At 49.6% G+C, this 20,026-nt stretch overlaps 1 protein-coding gene across 1 annotated transcript in view; it reads left to right on the forward strand.

The window, feature by feature from the left end:
• The window catches only part of HDAC4 (histone deacetylase 4), a 449,638-nt gene that overhangs the window by 424,410 nt on the left and 5,202 nt on the right, over positions 1-20,026 (forward strand). Inside the window, exons 27-28 of the mRNA XM_045032382.1 lie at positions 15,485-15,569; positions 19,567-19,708. Of these exons, the coding sequence (XP_044888317.1) occupies positions 15,485-15,569; positions 19,567-19,708 (227 nt within the window). The remainder of the gene's footprint in view (positions 1-15,484; positions 15,570-19,566; positions 19,709-20,026) is intronic.

The raw sequence follows: 20,026 nt of genomic DNA on the forward strand, positions 1-20,026 counted from the left end.
ATTAAAGGATCACCATGCATACTTTGCAGTGTATTTAAACACAAAGGTCTATTTGTCATTCTGCATGGGATATGCACGGATAACTCCCATGCAGGGCTTGGTAGATCTACATGGTAGATCTACTCACCCATGCTCAATACAACTGCAAACTGATGACATGAAGGCCCCTCATTCAGTGAGTCCTGAGACATCCAGACAAATGTGTCATGAATTCAAGCAATCTTGAAAGGCCCGGACGTCCCTTAGAGGAGGAAAAGAAGCAATCAAGACAGCCTCATGTGGGATACTATAGTGAGGAGCACCCCTGAAGGCCACTTCCTCGGCTTCCCCAGAGAGCGAGTCTGACTGCCCATCAGGTGAAGGAGGATGAGGAGCCCTTGCCTTCCTTGGAGGAAGAGAGTTTGTTCTCTTGTCACCCCTCCTTGCTGAAGAGACGACAGAGGCAACAGGTGGAGGACTATAGGGCCAAAAGCCTCCAGGTGCAGAGCCATATGGAGGAAAACCTGAGTAATCTTTCAATTCTGGAGCTGTCTATGTTGAGAATCATGACTGCAAAGCTGACAAGTCATAAACCTCTTTTATGTGGATCTGCAATATAATGACAAGGGACCTGTTTTTCACTGCTCCAAGAAGTCCACAGTATTGGGTTTGATTCTGCATAGAAGCATGGGTGACATATATCTGATAAATGACTTCTCCAGCCAGCTCCATAACTGTGGAGTCCAAAACATTAAGGGCATTTCTGCAAGGAGAAAGATGATTCTGGAGAAGATCTCACTAATAAATCCAGCGGACCCTGGTGAGAATAGTCAGGACATCATAATGCCTGTTCCGAATTCTCTGACTTCCCCTCTACCAGAGCCCTCAAAGGCTGTTGATTCCTTGAGCTTTGGCTTGGCAGATTTGTCACATGCCCCAGTGGGGATGATTGAGCCAGCCAGTCTCTACCCAAGCAGCTCTATCCTTCTTTTGGCCCCTAGTAACTTGGGAACCAGCCACACTGGCATCCCACCCCATTCATTGGTATGATGCTTGTCAGAGCCCCTCATTCTCTTGTACTACAGACTCTCAGACCTCTCATCATCAGAGGCGATTTCCTTGGCTTCATCCAAACCTTGGATCAAAACTGCTCTTCTGCAGCCTCCCACCTTTGCAGAACACACAGTTTAAAGCTCTGAACAAGCATTATTCCCCAGTGATCAACTTGGTTGGAATCATTTTTTATAACACGCATCTTTTTGAGTTTAAGTGCTCCAAAAATTTTATTTACCTATATTATGTCTTGCCCATAATCACTTTGCTAAGTTGAAATGGTTCGTATATTTAGACAATTTAAAGAAGAATGTTTGATTTGTTGTGTTTTGGTGGGTTTTTTTATTTTTTATTTTTTGTAATTACATCAGAATATCCGTAAAGAACTTAAAAGCTTTTAAGGATGGACCTGTTCTTGGTTTTGATAAGCTGGTTATAAGACTGTGCAGATACCAGGGCAATGTTCTTTTACTTACACACATCAAAAAGCAGGAAGCACTGGTTTTATCAAGGTCTTTTATAAAATCTTTTTAATGCAAGGAAGTTGGAGTGAGCCACCGTTGCTGTATCCTGCGGGCCCTTTGATGAAGTTTGATATACAGTGTGTTAGACAATTTTGCATGCACGCACATGGACAGCCAGCTGTGGATAGCAACAGGCTGCAGGGGAAATTTGCTAACTTAAGATATGACTAAATTATATAGCGAAACAGAAGGAAATGAAGGGGGAAATGCAGGCCTCACAAGCTGAAATTAAATTCATCAGCTGAAATTAAAATTTTAATTTTATGAAAATGTCTGTGTGTGGTTGCAAAGCCTAGAGCCAAGGATAATTCCCAAGTGTTAGGGAAATTAAAATATAGTTGTAACTGCAAGCTTTATGCACCTCAGAATATTTTAATGTAAAATGATTTAGCAGCATCAGAAGTTTAAAATTTTTTTAGTTACCATTTTTTGATTTGTTCAAAGCCACTACAAATAATTTGACTATTGTTGGAAAAAATAAAGGTTGTGGAGGGCAGGATCCACTGAGGACTTTTTCAATTTATGTAACTTATGGCCAATAAGCTGCAACTTTTATTAGAGAGCATAATGGGATGACGCCTAAAGGCAACATTTGCTAACAGTTCCAAAAAGCAGGGGAGGCAACAGCAGCACAGAACAGACACCTGGCCTCCCTCTACCTTCAATATTCAGGTACCAAACATGCTAACTATCTAAGCTCTACCAGGCCACCTTTATTTCAAAGCCCATGTCTACCTGTGTTTTTACACGATTTAGATACTAGGCAAGTTACTGCGTCTGGAAAACATCAAATGTTGCAATGAGATCTGAGAGTTTGCTGAAGTACCAGCCTTTCCCAACCACTCCAAGGAAACCAAACCACCATTATCCCCGCTGAATATAACCGCCACCTGGGAAGCAACCTTTAATGAACTGGACTCTAGTGTAGCTTGTATATGCCACCTGCAAATCACCCAGTCAGTTTTCAGTACACTCCCTATTTCAGTGTTACAGGTTACATCTGAGGTTGGATTATTGTAAGTAATCCACTCATACCTCAGCATCTTTCCATAAAAGAAAGCACAAAAACACTCCATTCCCAGTTGATGTCTTTCCTGGCATGGTCCACCAATCCGTTGGCACATCTTCAGGAGAAACTCAGGGCTGCATTTCAGTACAGTCCAATATCACATAACCCAAATGAGTAATTTGAGGTTTACCCACAATCAAATGGGGTGGGATGGGGTCATTAGCTGGAGCTTGCACATGATGGTAATCTGACGATTCCATGGCATGCGCCACCAGATGCTCCGCTTAAAACTGGATTCTGTCCAAAAGGGAAGCCAAGCTGTGATTGCTGGTGCTGAACAGCTGCTTGTACATGGTGAATGATGCTGTTGCTTAAAATCCAAACTGTATCTGAACTGAAACAGTCTTTCCAAGGTTAGGAGAAAATGCAAGCCCAGGGTCCCAGCCAGGATGCAGAATCATAGTGCCAGGACAGATAAGTATGAAGGGTTGATTGACCCGTCTGGAAGAGGGGACGCTGTGTCCTGTCAGATGTAATCTTGAACCTAGCGGAACACTTCCCATCCAGTTCCTGAACATCTTGGTTAGGGAGCCTGGCCACAGCAATACGGGCAGCGATACCTATCAGGAATGAGAGAGACCTCAGTGCTCCATGGGCTGAGTTCACCAAGGCCAGTTGTACCCTAATAGTAGCAAAGTGTTAGTACTGCATGGGGGAGGGGAGTAGAGTTACCAAGCAGAGACAAGACGGTATTGTCTACAGGGTGCCATGGCCTGACATGGCTGTAATAGGGCAAACCAGCTCACTAAGCACCTGCCATAGGGGAACCAATAATCCAACATCCCCTTGGTTCATTTTGAAATAACATTGTTGCAGGCCAAAACTTCAGGGATAAGAGAGATCATCCATGAGGAGACTGCCAGGCTGAGGCCTGCTTCAAGCCCTAATCACCAGCTCACCACCCCCAGTGCACCACGAAAGACTGCAGAAAAGATTGCCTGAGATTGTCTACAAGACAGTTGTCTGGACAGAGCTATGTAATACTTTGTAACAAGAGGTTTGGCACTCAACCTACCCCCCTCCATCCTCCACAACATGAATCCGCAGCAGGTATCTGAACAGCCAGCCAACCACACAACATGGCTGTCCGTAACCAGCCACCTCAACACATCCGGGTGTGGCATGAAGGAATGAGTGAGGTAGTGTTTCTCAAGCTCAGCAGTGAACTGCTCTACTTGGTGAGGGAGACTGGCTGAAAACTCCCAAGAACCTTGGTCACCCTACACTGAATGAAATGCTCAGATCTGGCCTGATATGGCCGCAAACACCGTTGGTCATTCCTCAGTGCCACTCTTGTCAAACACCTCCAGGGCATGGTTGTTCTGGCTTCGCTGTGGGCTCTGGCCACCCCTCTCAAGCAGCTGCTAAAACCGCCTCCTGAAAATAACAATCAGCAATGCTATTAATACATACAGCCATGCCAGGCTCTGAAAAGACAGTGTAAATGTTACACTCTAGATCATGAAGGGGGAAGGTCCTGACCAGCTTTGGAACCTTGGAAGGGGTCCTGCACATTGGATAATAAACCGTGTGAACGTCAGCCTTTTTTCTGTCCCACAGCTCATTACTGACGTGGTAACAGTCACTGGTATTGAGGAAGCAAACTCCAGTGAAGATGGAGTAGTGTCAATCCTCCTAGAAAACAGGGCTGCCAGTAGCAGAGTGAAAAAGACGGTTACTCACCGTAGTAACTGGTGTTCTTCGAGATGTGTTGCTCCTATCCATTCCATGTAGGTGTGCGCGCCGCGCGTGCACGGCTTCTCCAGAACATTTTTACCCTAGCAACTCCGGCGGGCCGGCTGGGCGCCCCCTGGAGTGGCGCCGGTATGGCGCTGGATATATACCCCAGCCGGCCCGTCCGCTCCTCAGTTCCTTCTTGCCGGCTACTCCGACAGTGGGGAAGGAGGGCGGGTCTGGAATGGATAGGAGCAACACATCTCGAAGAACACCAGTTACTACGGTGAGTAACCGTCTTTTCTTCTTCGAGTGATTGCTCCTATGCATTCCATGTAGGTGATTCCCAAGCCTTACCTAGGCGGTGGGGTCGGAGTGAGACGTGGCAGAGTGTAATACCGCGGAGCCGAAGGCTGCATCGTCTTGAGACTGCTGCACCAACGCGTAGTGGGAAGCGAAGGTGTGTACCGAAGACCAGGTGGCCGCTCTACAGATGTCCTGGATGGGGACATGGGCCAGGAAGGCGGCCGACGAGGCGTGCGCCCTCGTCGAGTGTGCGGTGAGTCGGCACGGGGGGACGCGAGCAAGCTCGTAGCATGTTCGTATGCATGACGTCACCCAGGATGAAATCCGCTGCGAGGAGACCGGCTCGCCTTTCATGCGGTCGGCGATCGCCACAAAGAGCTGGGTCGAACGCCGGAAGGGCTTCGTCCGGTCGATGTAAAAGGCGAGGGCCCTGCGGACGTCCAGGGTGTGGAGCTGCTGCTCACGAGGTGAGGCGTGCGGCTTCGGAAAGAAGACCGGGAGGAAGATCTCTTGGTTGAGATGGAAGGCCGACACCACCTTGGGGAGGAAGGCCGGGTGCGGTCGAAGCTGCACCTTGTCCCCATGGAAGACAGTATACGGGGGACCTGCCGTCAGGGCGCGGAGTTCCGAGACTCGTCTGGCGGATGTAATGGCCACGAGGAAGGCCGTCTTCCAGGTGAGATGAAGCAGAGAGCACGTGGCCATGGGCTCGAAGGGTGGTCTCATCAGCTGAGCGAGAACCAGGTTCAGGTCCCAGGTCGGGGCAGGAGGACGTACCGGCGGGTATAGACGGTCTAGCCCTTTAAGGAAGCGGGCAACCATTGGGTTAGAGAAGAGAGACCGACCTGCTATGGCGGGCCAAAAGGCTGACAGAGCCGCCAGGTGCACTTTTAGGGAAGAGATCGCGAGACCTTGACCTTTCAGGTACCAGAGGTAGTCGAGGATGGTCTGGATGGGGGCCAAGAATGGGTTAAGACGTCGATGGTCGCACCAGAGTGCGAAGCGTTTCCACTTCGCGAGGTAGATAGAGCGCGTCGAAGGCTTCCTGCTTTCAAGCAGCACTTGTTGTACCGGCAGCGAACAACCTCTTTCTGCGTCGGTCAACCACTCAGGAACCAAGCTGTAAGATGCAGCGACTGCAGGTTCGGGTGACAAAGCCTGCCGAGGTCCTGAGTGATGAGGTCCGGCCACAACGGGAGGGGAATGGGATCCCGAACTGACAGCTCGAGCAGCAGGGTGTACCAGTGCTGTCTCGGCCAGGCCGGAGCGACGAGTATTACGCGGGCCCTGTCCCTCCGAAGCTTGAGTAACACCCGGTGGACGTGTGGAAACGGGGGGAACGCGTAGAGGAGGGGATCTGTCCATGGCAGGAGGAACGCGTCCGAGAGGGAGCCCGGAGCTTGACCCTGGTAGGAGCAGAACCTGTGGCATTTCCTGTTGGCCCGGGAGGCAAACAGGTCTATCTGGGGAAACCCCCACCTCTGGAAGATTGTGTAAGCCACATCTGGGTGAAGGGACCACTCGTGGGAGGCGAAGGACCTGCTCAGATGGTCGGCCAACGTGTTCTGCACCCCTGGCAGAAAAAACACTTCTAGGCGAATCGAGTGGGTCACGCAAAGATCCCAGAGGAGCATCGCTTCGTTGCAAAGCGGGGAGGACCGGGCTCCGCCCTGTTTGTTCACATAGAACATTGCTGTGGTGTTGTCTGTGTACACCGCTACACAGCGGTCCTGGAGGTGGGCCAGAAAGGCGAGACACGCCAAACGGATCGCTCTCAGCTCCCGGACGTTGATGTGGAGGGAGAGCTCCTGGGCTGACCAGAGACCCTGGGTGTGTAGGTCTCCTATGTGAGCACCCCATCCGAGCGCCGAGGCGTCTGTGGTCAGGGTGACAGACGGGCGAGGAGGGCGGAATGGGACCCCTGCGCAGACAATCCCCGGATCCAGCCACCAGGTGAGCGTCTGGAGAGTGGGCTGTGCCACCGTCACCACCATGTCTATGGGGTCGCGATGGGGGCGGTACACCGACGCCAGCCACATTTGGAACGGACGAAGTCGTAGCCTTGCGTGCGCTGTCACAAACGTGCACGCTGCCATGTGACCCAGCAGGCGCAGGCAGGATCGCACCGTTGTCGTAGGGAAGGCCTGCAGTGTCCGTATGAGCGAGGCCATCGTCTCGTGCCGAGGACGAGGGAGGCAGGCTCTGGCCAAATTGGAGTCGAGGACCGCTCCTATAAACTCCACCCTTTGTGCTGGAATTAAGCTGGACTTCTCGGCATTGATAAGTAGGCCCAGAGACCGGAACAGATGCAGAATCTCGGTCACCTGAGCCGCTACCAGCTCTTGGGAGCGACCGCGAATCAGCCAGTCATCGAGATAAGGGTACACATGAATTCGACGACGGCGGAGGGCTGCGGCCACGACCGCCATACACTTGGTGAACACTCTTGGTGCGGTGGAGAGGCCGAAGGGTAGTACCGCAAACTGGTAGTGAGCTTCGTTGACCACGAAGCGCAGGTAGCGTCTGTGGGGGGGGTAAATTGCCACATGAAAGTATGCATCCTTCATGTCGAGGGCGGCAAACCAGTCTCCCGGATCCAAGGAAGGAATAATGGTCCCCAAGGTCACCATACGAAACTTGAGCTTGCACAGGTGTCTGTTGAGCTCTCGGAGGTCTAAGATGGGACGAAGGCCTCCTTTCGCCTTGGGGATGAGAAAGTATCTGGAATAGAATCCCCTGCCCCGCCTGCTGCGAGGCACCTCCTCGATAGCACCCACGCTCAACAGAGTATTGACCTCCTGTAAGAGGACTTGCTCGTGAGAGGGGTCCCTGAAGAGGGACGGGGAAGGTGGGTGGCAGGGAAGGGGCGAAACAAACTGCAGGCGGTAGCCGTGCTGGACGGTGTTGAGGACCCAGCTGTCGGATGTTATGGAACGCCACGCCTGGAGGAATCGGGAAAGGCAACTTGAAAACAATAGGAATGGATCCGGGGGGGAGAGTGGTGGGCCGTCCTCGGGCGTCCCATCAAAAGGCCGGTTTTGGGCCTTGAGGAGCCTTGGAGGAGCTCTGGGCCTGGTTACGCCGACCCCCCGATGGTCTACGGCAGAAAGGGGCCACTCGGCGATTATTAAATGGCCGGGACCTGGCCTGGGTGAAGGGCCGGTAGGGCTGTTGCCGGAACGATCGTCTTTGGGTAGCCGGGGTGTGCATTCCCAAAGTCCGAATAGCAACCCTCCCATCCTTCAGGGTCTGGATTCTCGTGTCCGTCTTTTCAGAGAAGAGACCCTGAGTCTCAAAGGGGAGGTCCTGGAGGGTGTATTGTACCTCCGGCGGCAAGGTGGAGGATTGCAGCCACGCAATACGCCGCATTGTTATCCCGGAAGCCATGGTTCTGGCTCCCGAGTCCGCGGAGTCCACGGCCGCTCGAATCAAGGTCCGGGAGGCTGTCTTGCCCTCGTCCAGGAGCGCTGAGAATTCCCGGCGAGAGTCCTGCGGGGTCAGCTCTGCAAATTTACCCAGGCACCCCAAGATGTTGAAAGTGTACCGGGAAAGAAGGGCCATTTGGTTTGCAATGCGGAGCTGAAGGCCTCCCGCTGAATAGATTTTTCGCCCCAAGAGGTCCATGCGCCGCGACTCCTTGGACTTTGGCGCAGCGGCCGGCTGCCCGTGCCTTTCCCGGTCGTTCACGGACTGGACAACCAGAGAGTCCGGGGCTGGGTGCACATACAAGTATTCGTACCCCTTGGGCGGAACGGAATATTTTCTCTCCACCCCTCGCGCCGTGGGGGGGACGGAGGAAGGCGACTGCCAGATGGTAGCATTATTCCGCTGGATTGTGCGGATAAATGGCAGTGCTACTCTCACGGGGGCCTCCGCTCCCACGACATCGGTAACTGGGTCATCGACCTCTTGGACCTCCTCAATGGGCAGGTTAGTGGCCTTAGCTACCCGTCGGAGAAGGTCCTGATGCGCTTTCAGGTCAATAGGCGGGGGTTCGGATGGTGAAGCCCCCGCCACCGCCTCGTCAGGGGAGGAGGACGAGGATTGGCCTGGTAGCACCTCCTCAGGCATTTGCTCTGCCCCCGGGCGATCAGCCGCCAGTGTCTCCTGGCCCAAAGGCGGGCCTCGAGGGGAGGTGGTCTGTCCCGTTGGAGACGGAGGGGGCCTGCTGATAGTGGCCTCCGGCACGGAACGCGCCGCACTCGCCTGTCTCGGTGGAAGGGGGGGCCCTTGCTCATGTTGTGCCCAGGGTACCCAAAATCCCCACTGCTGGGGTCCATGGTCTCGTGGAAGAGACTCTGCCCTGAAGCCCACCACACTGCCCTCAGTGGAAGCAATGGAGGGTTCCCGCGAAGGCCAGGGAGGGGCTGTGGCGGTCCCCGAGCGGACGCCCGACGCCGGCGTCACGTGTCTCGCCGGTGCCGAAGGGCGGTGCCGGTCGTGAGACGTCAGCGGAGAGCGGGATCTGCGCGAGGCGCGGCGCCGGGAGCTCGACCGACGGCGCCGGGAGCTCGACCGGCGATGCCTGGAGCTTGATCTCGAGCGCAAGCGGCGGTGTCGCGAGCGGCTCCGGGAGTCTCGGTGCCGAGAGCGATACTTGGAACCGGATCTGCTGCGGTGCCGGCGACTCGGTGACCGGGACCGTCGCCGGGAGTGCGACCGGCCCCGCGATTGAGAGCGGTGCCGGGACTGCGACCGGTGCCGAGACGGGGAGCGGCGTCATGATGTAGACCGCCTTCCGGACCAGGACCGGTGCGGCGGCGACCGCCTCCGAGAGTGGGACCGGGATCGAGACCGAATCCTGGAGCGCCGACCGTCTCGCTCAGCCGGGGAAGGAGGCCGCATCATCAGCGGTTTGCCTATTGACTTAGGCGCCCTCACCGGCGGTGCCGGGGGCCGGAGGCTCTGAGCTTCCGTGAGCTCAGTCAGCTCCCTCGCCGTCGCAAACGCCTCAGGCGTGGACGGGATCCGCAGCTCCTCCTCGGTGGGTACCGGGGAGCTGGGAGGTGCCGGACTCGACGGCCCTTGCGGCGCCGGAGTCGACGGCACGGTGCACTGCCTGTGCACTGCCTCAGCCTGAACCGTTTTTGTCGGCGGCGGCTGGGCTAACGGCTTCTGTGACTGCTTTGCAGAGGCCGTCTTCGGCGCCTTATGCTTCCTTCCTGGGGAGAGGGAGCAGTGCCGGGACTTCGGTGCCGGGTGCCGAGGACCCTCCGCGGCACCGGAGCAGCTCGGTGCTGCCGGTGCGCTGCTCGCCGAGGAAGGCTTCGGCGCCGGTGGAGTTGGCGCCGGAGGCTGGAGCGAAGCCTCCATCAGCAGCTGCTTCAGGCGAGAGTCCCGCTCCTTCCTCGTTCGGGGTTTGAAGGCCACGCAGATCGGGCACTTGTCAGTCCTGTGCGACTCCCCGAGGCAGCGGAGGCAGGAGTCGTGCGGGTCACTCACCGGCATGGGCCGCTGGCAAGCCACGCAGGGCTTGAATCCTGGTGCCCCGGGCATAAGCCCGCACCGGGAGCGGAAGAAGAGGGCTAACCCCTCTAATTCCCTACGAAACTACACTATACAACTATATATACAAGTAGAACAATTAACTTAACTAACTACTAACAACTATGTACACTATAACTATGGAGAACGCTAGGGCTGTGGAGGTAAGGGAGCACTCCACTGTTCCTACTGGCCATCACGGGCGGGAAGAAGGAACTGAGGAGCGGACGGGCCAGCTGGGGTATATATCCAGCGCCATACCGGCGCCACTCCAGGGGGCGCCCAGCCGGCCCGCCGGAGTTGCTAGGGTAAAAATGTTCCGGAGAAGCCGTGCACGCGCGGCGCGCACACCTACATGGAATGCATAGGAGCAATCACTCAAAGAACTACTGCCTGGGCCGGTCCTCAGACCCCACACACACAGTCTAGTGCCAGCTTTGGTAGTCATGCCCCTTAAAATAAAAGGTTTTAAACATAACAAACAAGCTGTCAATAAGCAATTGTCTTAAACCTCTTCCTAGCACATGAAGATGATTTCCTACAGCTCTGCTTCAAACGTGGATAATTCCACTGCTCACAGCAGTCACATCATAAAGAATAACACACAGACAGAGCAGCTGCTAGGCTACAGCTCAGAGCCCAGCACTGCCTTTTATAATGCTGAGTGCACTGCTACATCAAGAGAAGTTGAGGGTATTCGTAAAGAGCTCAGTACAGTTTTGTACAAATGAGGTGAAGAGGAAGAGTTTCTTCCGGAGTCAAAAACAAGCACTTGGCATAAAACAAGAATCAAATATAAATTGGTTCAGCCTGTATCATTTCTAGTGGGCAGATTTTTCAATTATACTAATTTTTTGACCTGGAGAAGAGTTCTGAGAAACTCAAAAGCTTGTCTCTCTCGCCAACAGAAATTGGTCCAATAAAAGATATTACCTCACCCTACTTGTCTCATTGATATTTTTTTTAATTTGGGACAAAATTGATTCCAGCGCTCATTGAACTACCATACAAATGGCAACCAAATAGTCACAAGCCAGGGCTTTGGGTGGAGGAGGGGGTCTGTGGCTAAGCTGTGGTACTATGAATTATTGGCTGATAAATTGTTTTTACGTTGCTGGGCGGTGGCCAAGGTCTTCAAACATGGCTAGTGAGTGTGGGTGCTTCCATTTGTGGGCGCCCAGCCTCAGACATGTTAAAGGAGCCCACTTTTCAGTGGTTGGTCTTTCTGAAAATCTAGCCCCGAAGGGGTGTTCCAGGTTGGGCACTGGAAACAGCAGTCATTGTTTGAAAACCTTGGCCTGGGAGTTTAACTAGTTGTCAGAGCATTTAGAGCTTATGTGAATGAAAGCCAAATAATGTGTGTAGCGCACTGCAAGCTACCCAGGTGCAGTTCTGCCAGCACAGCCCAATCCTAGCAAGTAGCCCCCGGCTATTCCAGTTCTCGTTTGAGTAGTGTTGTGAATTGAGCTAGATTGCATTGTAGTCTTGTGGTACCACAAAATTAACATTACATACTAATAAAGGGAACGAATACCCACAAAGGTATTAGTTAAAAGAACAACAAACAGCCAAACTCTTATTTTCCCCTGTAATATACTCCAGGTCTGATCTCTGTTCCAGAGGGGACATACTGTTCTGCTAGCATGATGTAGCATGAACACCTAACATACCCCTTTCAGAATCATGGCTATGCCATATTAAAATATTTGTAACGTTCCTGCCTGTGGGCAAAAGAGGCACTCCCAGAATTGGCAGATCCCGTGCGCTCAGTGTGCACCGTGGGGTATCCTCTAAAGATAAAGGGGCTCCCCCAGCTCCTTGGACTCACTTGGCAGCATAGCTCCCTGGAAAAAGCCTTTATAATCAGTGTGTTTTATTTGAAGCAGGATTTTTCAATCTTAATGGGAACTGAAGCAAGTGCTATAGGTATAACAATAGTAGCCGAAATGCCTTGATTGACGTTATGAAAGGGGAAAGGATGCTGTAGCTTTTGAGGAGCATTTTTTCTGACCCTGAACAGACTTAACTCAGTATAAAATGTTAGCCCCAAAAAAAGTTTTTGCCCCTCTGTATACAAAAAAAAAAAAAGCCATTGTACTACTGTCCCTGGCAATGTCTGGGGCTGTTGGAACAAAATGAGATTGGTTAGTGCTGCATCTCTCACTTCCTGCCCAGACTCTTTGGCTAAACAAACCCTTTGACAGAAGTCCATTTGTTCTTGATTTGTGCACACGGGAGAAGGAGGGGTTTTGACATTTTCTTGCTCAAATCTCCGCACCCTCGTTCTCTGCGTCTTCCAATGCCCAAACTGATAATATGAAAACATTAGGGAAAAGAGTGTCGCTTTGAACAGTTTAATGTGTGTTTTTTAATTTTTTGTATTGGTTAAAGGCTGCAGGATCAGAATGGGATATGGGCAGAGTTTTTGATCGTGCTAGTTCTCATGCCACAATTGAATTATAGGGCCCTTTGCTGCAGAATGCAGTGTATTGTGGTGCTATCTGGTTCTCCCCCCACCCCCATGTAATTACTTGAAATGCAGCTTCTAAGTCCTGCTAAAGGCATATTGCTTTTTTGGTCAGCTGGCTCCCCTTCCCCACACGGCTCCTCCTGTCTGACATTGGAGTGAAAGAGTGTGGCTTTCCCAGTGTCAGCATATTCACGGCATGCTTCTCGTTTGAAAGTTTGGAATTCCTTTACAGCGAACAGTTTTGGCCTTCTTTTTGTCTGACATGTGGAAAATCTATTCCAGAAAAACAGAAGGAAATGTAATCAAGGGAGAGTTTAGAGGGGGGGGTTTCCATGCTCCCTTTCCAAACTTTCCTTCCCCTACCTCCAAGCACCAAAAGGTTCTGTGCATGCCGAGTGAAATGGTCTATGCACTGCGTGCCATTTACTTCTAAGGGGCGTGCTCAAGAATTTTTTCACAGCAAATGCATTGTTAATGGAAATTCACTATTCACTAATGCACCAAATTAAATCTGACCCCTTGTAACATCTGCAATATACTTACCCATGGTGTGGGAGATGGCTACAGGTCCTATGAAATAGGACAGCCTGCATATGTTTAAACTTGAATTATGTTATGTTTGAGATTGTTGGCTCTCTATTGTGTTAGATTCTAAACATTGCTGTTCTCCATGAGGCCTGACCTAAGAATTATTGCCCAGTTAGGGAGTGATTGTTTCTTTTAACCAACACAGCTATGCCGCTGAAATCCCTAGCGTAGATGCAATTGTACCAGTGTAACTGTGCTTATACAGGCCAGGTCTACGCTATAGATTTTTGCAAAGCCAGATTGATTTTGGTCACAGGTGTGAAGAAGTGTGATTTGTGACTGGCATAGCTGTGCCACCGAAAGCCTCTAGTATAGACGGAGTTAAAATGGCAGAACTGAGCTTTTGCTGGTATTGCTTATTTTGCTCAGGTCAGCGAGAGGAGGAGACTGAAATAAGCTAAGCCAGCAAAAGCTCACCTTTGCCAATATGAGCTGTGCCTAGGAACACTTGGCCAGTATAATATACTGGGGTAGCTATATCAAAAAGCACTCATAGTATAGACCTAACCAAAAGTAGAGCTTATGCTGTTTGGGGGACCTGTCATCAGCGTATTTACGCTGATACAGTTGCATCCACCCCAGATGGTTTTGCCAGTATAACTATACCCTCATCAGAAAAGCTTCTTTGAGTTACTCTAGTTGCTAAACATTCACACATCTCTCTTTAGGGAAACAAAGATGTTCCCTTGCCTCAGGTATTAAACTTTTTTTTTTTATCATCACGAGGGTTGACAGGTGTGAGTTTGGATAAGAACAGAGAGACACAGTTCATGTCCTGTCTGCATTTAGAATGCAAAGGCTCTTGAGCCCCAAAAGACATTCTTATGTGCACATAGTATAAATTCAGATGCAGGAACTTTCTAAAAGTTCTGTATCACCTTTCAACTTGCAGTTTCAATTCTGTCACATTGTTCTCATTGTTTCTCACTATTTAAGGAGGACGGGAAAGAAACCAACATCACAGAGAATAAGGTTCATAACACAATTCTCTACACACAGTAACTTTAGCACAAATTTCATAGGCATTAAATCCATATGTTAATCTTTCTCTGCCCTGGTAAGATTGACCCAGCAGATAGTAAGAGCTACAAAGAACTCCTTATGGAGGCGCTACCGGTGGCTTTGTACTGAAGGTTTTGTGGAGTTTAGAGTTAAAGCAGGGTTTCAATTCCTTTGCAATGGACGAAAAGTCGTGTTTGTCATAACCAAAATTAGGACATTTACTCGGACGGCACAAATTTGATTTTTGGGAAGGTTACAAGTAAATACATTCATTGGATTAGGAGTTCAAAGGAATTTAAAAGTTACTCTTTTGGCTGGTATCTAACTTTTTTTCCAGGTCCCTTTAACCTGTATATGGCTTTGTTTTTACACTTCAGACTTTACGTAGAAATAGATCTACATAGTATCTTATATACAGGCTTTAAAAAAAAAACCAGCAAAGTTATCAGCATCCTCCCTCATTAATATTTCTCTCTGCGCCCCAGTGACTGACAAATGAAATATGTTTGTTGACAAATGAAACGTGGGGAAGACTGTAGAACAGGGCTCTGCCTAGCTCACCAAAGCAGAGTAGCTATTCTGAGAGTGCTTATGACTGTCAAAGCTCAGGCATCCTTTCCAGTTGCACATGTTCGAAGATCCTTAAAAGCAGGGCTCCTGTCCTGCAGTGTTTCTGAGCTGGACACTAGCGGAGCTCTTGCCCTGTGGACCTTAGGAGGCATGTAGATATTCACAGTCTGTGGCTGGCAGCATCCTTGGGCCACACAATGGCTCATGGCAATGGGGGAGTAGTGGGGAGGTATCCTGGAAGAAATAGAAGAAGATGTGGTATAAGAGGTCATGTGAGAAGGAGGTTAGAGAATAGGCTGGGAGGTAGGAGTCACTCAGATTTAAACTGGATTGGCGCTCGTAACTTTTTTTTAATATTCTGCACATACAGATTTCTGGGGGAGCTGATAGATGGCTCATGCCTTTGAAAACTCTCATCCAGAGCCTAAACTTCTCAAAAAGTACCACTACATGTTCATGGCAGTGAACAATTTAATTCCCCAAGTTTTCTATTCAACTTCCATTCATTACATGTAGTACAGCTGTAAGGCTCTGTGTGTCTGTGCATGCACATGCAAAACTGAAGTATACAGTAATGAGAAGACCGTTTAGAAAGTTTTGATATCCAGAATTTTAAGTAGGATCAGATAATGGGAATCAAAGGAGGGGACTGGGCACTCAGTACAGATTACAGTATATACAGTGTCTTGAAGAACGCTTGGATACAGAGTATATACAGTAATATACATTTAAAATTCTCTGCTATTTCTATTCCATTTTTTTCAGCTTGATCCTCTTCCAGAAAAAGTCTTGCAGCAGAGAGCAAATGCCAATGCAGTGCATTCCATGGAAAAAGTAATTGAGATACACAGTGAGTATATATAAGCTTGGCTCAGATAATTCTCCTCTGAGCTGTCTCAGACAACACTATTTTGACACCTCCATCATTGTAACGATGATAGTAAATAAATTCTCCCGAGGTCTGCTAGATTTGCTTCAGCTGGTTTGCTGATGGTCAATGTACAGTAAACACACCCTGTGCAACGACGAGCTGAACATGCAAGATGCAGAAGTGCATAACTGTGTAAGAGTGTCTACACAGCTCACAGCAGCCAGCCTCCCAGTACAGGTTGATAGATGTGGGCTCACACTAGTTCTCTAAAAAGAGCTGTGTAGACAGTGTGCTTCAGGCTGGAGCTCAGGCTCTGAAATGCCCATTCACCGGGAGGCTTAAGGCACAACTTCAAAGCCCTGTCTATGCAACTGTTCTTACCATGCTAGCAGAAGCCTGACTCACTGCCCCAGGCTGTGTAGACATACCCGTAGTGTTCAGACAGCAAGATGATTTGTTTATCTTTTGGTTTCCTTTCTCTCACCCTAATCCAAAACCAACTATAAACCCAAGTGATGCATTTATCTTAGTAATCGCACACATAAAGCAAATTGTCCTACTGTTGGTGAAGAAATTGAGGTTGGGGATAATTTGTTAAAGGAACTAAACACAGGTTAAAGGTCAAGTTTCCTCCTTGTGCTGTGTGTGGTGGGATGTATGGGTAGTGCTTATGTGCAGCCTCTCATGGCTGTTAAAGAAGTTGAATTGGGAATTGTTACAGCATCTAATTAAGACTGAACATTAATAGAAGTTAAACCCAGCGTTGGGTAGAAGTGCTGGAATTGTAGGCTTACCTATGCTTTTAAAAATAAAATGCTGCCCTGTCAGCATGGAGCACTTTGAACTCTTCTGCTAATGTTGTTTATTTGTAGCTCCAAGGGACCCCAAGCTCAATTGGGGCCCCAATATGCCAAACACATACACACAGGAGATCCTGTCCCTAGGTTAGCTTATAATCTGAACAGAGAAGACAAATTGGAGAAGGAAAGCGTTGTCCCCATTTTACAGGTAGGGAACCAAGGACCTGAGAAATTAAGGGCAAAATTTTCAAAAGTGAATAAGTTACTTAGGAGCTTTAAGTCACATTGGAAGTTATTTGGACTTTGGCTCCTAAGTACCTTAGTCACTTTTGAAAATGGCTCCTAAACCATTTGAGTGTTTTTGAAGTTTGCCAAAGTGTCTTGCCCAAGGTCCCACAGGCAGTCTGTGGTGGAGTCAGCACTTGAACCCATGTCTCCAGTTCAGTGCCTTAACCACAAAACCGTTCTTCCTTTTTCCATATATTCTTCCTTAGCTCTAAATTTCTGAGGATTAAGAGTCCAGCTGTCCCTGCTGCTGCTTCCTCACCTAAACCTAGCTCAGGGGTTGGTGATGTTATAAACTTTTTCACAACCAGGAATTACAAGGTTTCCAAACCGCCATGGGGCTTCAGGTGAGGAATAAGCAGCAAAAGCAGGTGAACTCTCCATTTAATATCTTCCACCCGTCTTTAGCCGTTCAAAGCAGAAGAGCAGTTTCATTCACAACCAGTGATTCAGCTCTGGTTTTGGATCCAAAGTTTGATTGGAAGGATGCTGGTGAAGCATATTCAACAAAGTCTTCAGCAATGCTGGGCAGAAGTTTTTCGCATGTTTCTTCCAGCACTGAATGGCCATAGAATCCAGGGTTCTTGGCAGACAGTAATTCTGACTTTGACTGTGTTGACCTGTCAGCCTCCTCATTCCACTTTCATTTTAAATGCACCTTATTGTCTGAAGGAGACAAACTGGGGTAAAATCCTGGCCCTCCCCCACCCCCAAGCCAATGGCAAAATTCCCACTGATTTCAATAGCACCAAGATTTTACCCTGATTTCCAAGAAACTGCTTCGTTAAGAGGACGTTCCATTGTGCTGTGCCCAGGTGTAAAGTTCAGACATACTAGAAAAATTGTTGCCTCTAAATACTTAAAATGTCTTAGCAAACAAACTGTTTGAGCTAATTATATGCTGGTTTACATAGCTACAGTAAACACTTACTTGAAAGCAGATCTTTATTATGACAGCACCACTGTGATAACATATGTTAACAAAGCAGCGTGGCACTAAAGCCAGATATCAGCTAATAACTGTACTGTTGCTGTAGAATTAGCCAGACTGTTTATCATTGTGAATTATCATAGTTACAATGTGGAAGTAAACTGGCTTTTCCATATGGAGAACTACTCAGCTTCTCGCTTCAGGAGGCCATCATTACCTCAGGTTGGCCAGCATATTTATCAGATAACCAGATCTTCAGACTGAGCACTCATGTACCAGATTCCTTTCCGCAGCTCTTGATGCTAAATTGGTCACAGTGATGATGTTAAAACCATGCCTGTATTCCAGTTTTCTTGTAGCCAGGGCTGCAAAATTACTATGGTATTTTTCCCCTCAGTGTTGTGAGCCATAAAAGCAAATGAAGAAATACACTAAAAGTGCTGATGAACTGTTCCGTTTTTTGAACCATGATCTCTCCCTCTGTCTGAGATATTTGGGCTGCCCCTCTCTGCTGGCAAATACTAGAGGCAGCTCAGACTTATCCATGGGTCTCTAGATGCTTTGACACCTTAACAAAGGTTTTTCTGGCCATGCAGACAGAGCAGTGGTGCAGCACTCCTGCCTTTATCTGTTGCTAACTTGGATTTGGAGGCCAAACTTTGGGGCAGCAGGGGGTAGTATCCTCCACTTGATCCCATCCCCAGTCTGTGGGGAAGGTACTTTTTCATGGATAATCCTCTGAACTGAACCACACTAAGTCTCTTCCTTCTGTGTCCCTTTTCCCCGCTTCCCCCCCCACACCTCACCCCCGGCCCAAACTCAGCATGATCAACTCGGCTAAATGGAGCAGGCAAAGGCCAAGAGATGTTCCATGTGTGAGGGGAGCCATGGAAAGGGAGCTCTGTTCCGGTTGCTCCCAGCCCATAGCTAGGGGAAGGAGCACAGAGTGTGGATGGCTTGCTGGGGTCTCTGCATCCTCCCACATCAGCCAAGACTAGGGTTACCATATTTCAGGTTCTCAAAAAGAGAGCATTGGGGGAGCTGGAGGGAGTGCCTGCAGCAGGAGTACTCACTGGAGGGCGCAGAGGGGCAGTGTTGCTCCCTGTCAACCAGCTGGCGCAAGCCCAGGATGCAGCGACAACTGTCAGTCAGTGCCTCCCTGCTGGACTCTTGCCCCAGGGCTGCAAGCTGGGGGCCTGCGTGGGCGGGATCTGGCAACTGTGGCTACAGGGGAATGGACCAGTCAGCTGTCGATGCAGGAGAGGGACCAATCGGGAAGCGTACCAATTGAAGCTCTTTCTAAACTGCAATGTCTGCTCAGAAACCCCCCTGGACATTGCATGTTGTTTGAAAAATCCGCCCGGACAGAGGACGGAGGCTCAAAAAAGAGGCAATGTCCAGGAAAACCTAGCCAAGACTGCTTCAGTGCCACCTCCTCGAGAACCTCACCACCAGGCTGCAGCTCCCTGCTGCAACCCTGAGAGTGGGAGAGCCTGCGATAAATTAGTACAGATTCAGGCTGTATTTACTTTTCCTTGTAAGCTGCATAGGGCTTAAGGAGGAAGGGTGAATGTGTCTTCCCCACACAAACCCCAGCCCCTTCATAGGCTCTGGAGAGGAGGGATGAGACAGGCTCAGATGAGGTTGCATTTAATTGGTAGGTGATATGATTCCTATATGTGTAGAGGGAGCTTTTCAAAAGTGCCCAGCGTTGGTTTTGAAAAACCAGTGGGAGTTTTAGCAAAGGCTTCAATGGGAGCTCAGATAGGCCAATGCTGAGTGCTTTGAAAATCTTGCCCATAATGTTTCAAGTGTCAGGCTCTATCTGAATGCAAGATCATGGTGACACTGAAAGCACCAAGCCCTGAGCCTGCTCACTTCTCATAATAACTAATAACATGATAACTTTGTGGTACAGCAGCTGGCCTAACAGCCTGTTTTTATCCTATGTCTCACTTAGGCAAGTATTGGCATTCACTCCAGCGTTACTCCTCCACGGTAGGGTACTCCTTGATCGAGGCACAGAAGTGTGAGACTGAAGAAGCAGAAACAGTAACAGCCATGGCATCTCTGTCAGTGGGTGTGAAGCCAGCTGACAAGAGGTGAGTTCCCTTCACTTCCATCAATCTAACAGATCTCAGAGATGGAAGCCGTTAGTAGTGTGGACAATAATGTGTGTAACCATCTGGTGATGCAGTGCAGAGTCTGACTTCATCTTTTTGTCATTTCCTTTTAACTGGACACGTTCCCAGTATCGTCAGGGTAATTATTTCCACAGTGAGTGGCTCCTGCCCCTCTGTTTTATTACACCCTCTGACTAGCCAGGAGAATGGTGACAGTGCCAGCCATGTCTTAATGTGTTATCCTGGTCCAAAGGAGCCGAGCACACGTTCATCAAGACTGGAGGGGAGTCAACTCTT

The sequence above is a fragment of the Mauremys mutica genome, chromosome 10, assembly GCF_020497125.1.
Source record: "Mauremys mutica isolate MM-2020 ecotype Southern chromosome 10, ASM2049712v1, whole genome shotgun sequence".
Lineage (NCBI taxonomy): Eukaryota > Metazoa > Chordata > Testudines > Geoemydidae > Mauremys > Mauremys mutica.